Below are 2,712 nucleotides of genomic sequence, written 5' to 3' on the forward strand. Positions count from 1 at the left end.
TCACTTGTCACGAGAATAAATTCACAACGATTGCTTCGTTTGTTAGGTGTAGAATGTATGCTACCGCATGCGTCTATCTTTATTTCCTACGCCCGCGCAGAGCGTAAAAATGTGACGCTCATACACGATGTTTCGATCTCGTGGTTCGTTAGGCAGTGGGCATTCCTTCCGATTGTTACGTAATGAAACGTCATAGTTAATAGTTATGTTGCAATAAAACATGTGACGTAACAATTAAGCGCAAAATGTCAAATTGCAGCACGGCAATGTTTGTTACTCGAGCGACTTCATTAGCTGATTATTACGAACACGCGACGAACATAAAACATTAGATCGCAGCTTTAACAACGGTTTCTATCGCACAGGCGCACGCACTAGACTGTGGTGTTGTGGTGATAGTCAGTAATACGCTTTATAACAAGATTTGGTAGCTTGGGTGACAGCAGACGCATGTAAAACATATTACGTCCGGATTTTCAATAAAATTAAACGATCACCGTCCGGATTTACAACTTTTACAATCCTGAAGTCAATTACTAACATTTATTAGACATAACGAAAAATTCACCCAATATATTAAAAACTGTGTAGTAGTGTAACATGATACCTTTTCGGTCCCCTATTTTTCTATGACGTCAGCCAAGCATTTATCAAACAAATTTATTACTTTAATATTGTAAGTTAAGCCTAAATTCCCTTTTAGACGTCGGATGAGATTTCCCATAGCTTGATGAAACAGAAAAAGATGTTGGAAGAAGAAATATTAACAGATGGCAACCTCCATGATCCTATTGATCCTTGGGATAGGTAACTATAAATTAAAAAGTATGCAGAAGGAGCTATAAAAAGGGGGGGTATACATTTAAGAAAAAAAGGGGGTATATGTTCGTATTTCTAAAAAGAAATATTTTTTAAAGGGGTGTGACCACAAAACTCCATGACTGTGAAACTGCTTGCGAGCGCAATTTTCTGTACAAAACCCGCAAAAGAATTTGTTTTTTACACAAACACACTATTCGTATTTAATAAAACAATGAACAAAAGCATGAGATTTTAATGTTCTTTGGCTACCAATTTACATAATATCCTAGTTTCTGGTAAGATTCTGTGAAAGCTAACTATTTCTTGGTAAGGCTAAATGAACTTGAATATATTGGAATAATAATTACGTCATTACCAGATATTTCAAGTGGTCCCAGCAGCATTTTCCAGAAGGAAAAGAAGATTTAAAAAACTTTTTGCAGAAATATATTGTTAAGTTTCAGAATTCTGACAGATACAGGTTCGTTGAAATAAACTTTCTTGTTTTACTTGGCATAAAGTTTTCTTAGCACTTTTATTGTTAAACCTAGCACTTTTTATTAGTATTACATGGTGTAAACCTTTATTTTAAACTTTCAATGCTAAAAACTAGGTGACAAGGCAACTGCCAATGAGTCAACTCTGTCCTAAATTCTAGGCCCCATGGCATACCATACTGTAGGACCTAACCCATGTAGAATAAAGTTTATGTTTTTCATGCAACTTTTTTCAGAAATGACCCTCGGTATGTAAACGCTTGGCTCACGATGTCACAAATCCACGACGACGCCCCCACCACATTTGCATACATGAAGAGCAAGTCAATTGGAATAAATTGCGCATCTTTTTACATTATGTGGGCTGAGGAACTTGAGAAGTCAGGGAACATAAAGAAAGCTCATTCCATTTATGAGCTGGGTGAAGAAAATGATGCAGAACCAACAGAACTTCTCAGCAAAATGAGAAAGTAAGTTAAAATTTTCCCCACTGCATTATTCAGTAAACATTATAACCTAACCGTTTTATAGTTAAATTGTTTCAAATAAATATGCACAGCATGAATAAATGTTGGATAAAGGAAATATATACACAAAACTTTACACGACAACTGTAAACATAATGAAAGTAATTGCAACATCGATGAGCAATTTACCGTGTGGCATCAAATAGTAATAGTGACGATTGATGACAGTAATAAAAAAAGCTTTGTACAACAATTGTCTACCCCTATTTGCATTTTCAAAAATATCTGGCACCTGAGACTGTACCAACTACCAAACCAACCACTATACAAGCTTACCTACGTTAATATTCCCAACCAACAGTGCCTTCCAGTTGCGTGCAGCTCGGTCAATCTCAACAAAGTTAAACGAAAATGAGGATGATAAAAATAAGAGTGAACTTGATAGTAGAAGGTAATTTATCTCACATTACTCTTGTGTTAATAATGTGAATGAATCTTACGTTTGTTCGCATGCAGGGGCGCAACCAGGGGGGCTGTTTTGCTGTCATGACAGCCCCCTTTTTACGCAGACACGCACGCAGCCAGAAAGTGCTAAGACGCACAAACGTGCGTTGCATTCAATATTAGATTCGTTCGCTTGGAATTGGAACAATTTTTCGTTCAATTGTTACGTCACTTTGTCTATTGCAACGTAACTATTAATTATGACGTTTCATAATGTGGCCACTGCCCAACCAACCACGACATCGAAACATCGTGTATGAGCGTCATATTTTTACACTCTGCGCTGGTCTAGGAAATAAAGGAAGACGCATGCGGTAGCATACATTCCACACCTAACAAACGAAGCAATAGTTGTGAATTTATTCTCGTGACAAGTGACGTAATGAAACTCTGGTTCTCGTGCGGTGACAACCAACGACTCTGTCCAAGCTCGACCGGGACGA

At 37.3% G+C, this 2,712-nt stretch overlaps 1 protein-coding gene across 1 annotated transcript in view; it reads left to right on the plus strand.

The window, feature by feature from the left end:
• Positions 1–2,712, plus strand: part of LOC100182383 (mitotic checkpoint serine/threonine-protein kinase BUB1) — a 15,297-nt gene that overhangs the window by 1,150 nt on the left and 11,435 nt on the right. Inside the window, exons 2-5 of the mRNA XM_026836756.1 lie at positions 704–807; positions 1,181–1,282; positions 1,535–1,768; positions 2,127–2,216. Coding sequence (XP_026692557.1) covers positions 704–807; positions 1,181–1,282; positions 1,535–1,768; positions 2,127–2,216 — 530 coding nt within the window. The remainder of the gene's footprint in view (positions 1–703; positions 808–1,180; positions 1,283–1,534; positions 1,769–2,126; positions 2,217–2,712) is intronic.

Source organism: Ciona intestinalis, chromosome 11, assembly GCF_000224145.3.
Source record: "Ciona intestinalis chromosome 11, KH, whole genome shotgun sequence".
NCBI lineage: Eukaryota > Metazoa > Chordata > Ascidiacea > Phlebobranchia > Cionidae > Ciona > Ciona intestinalis.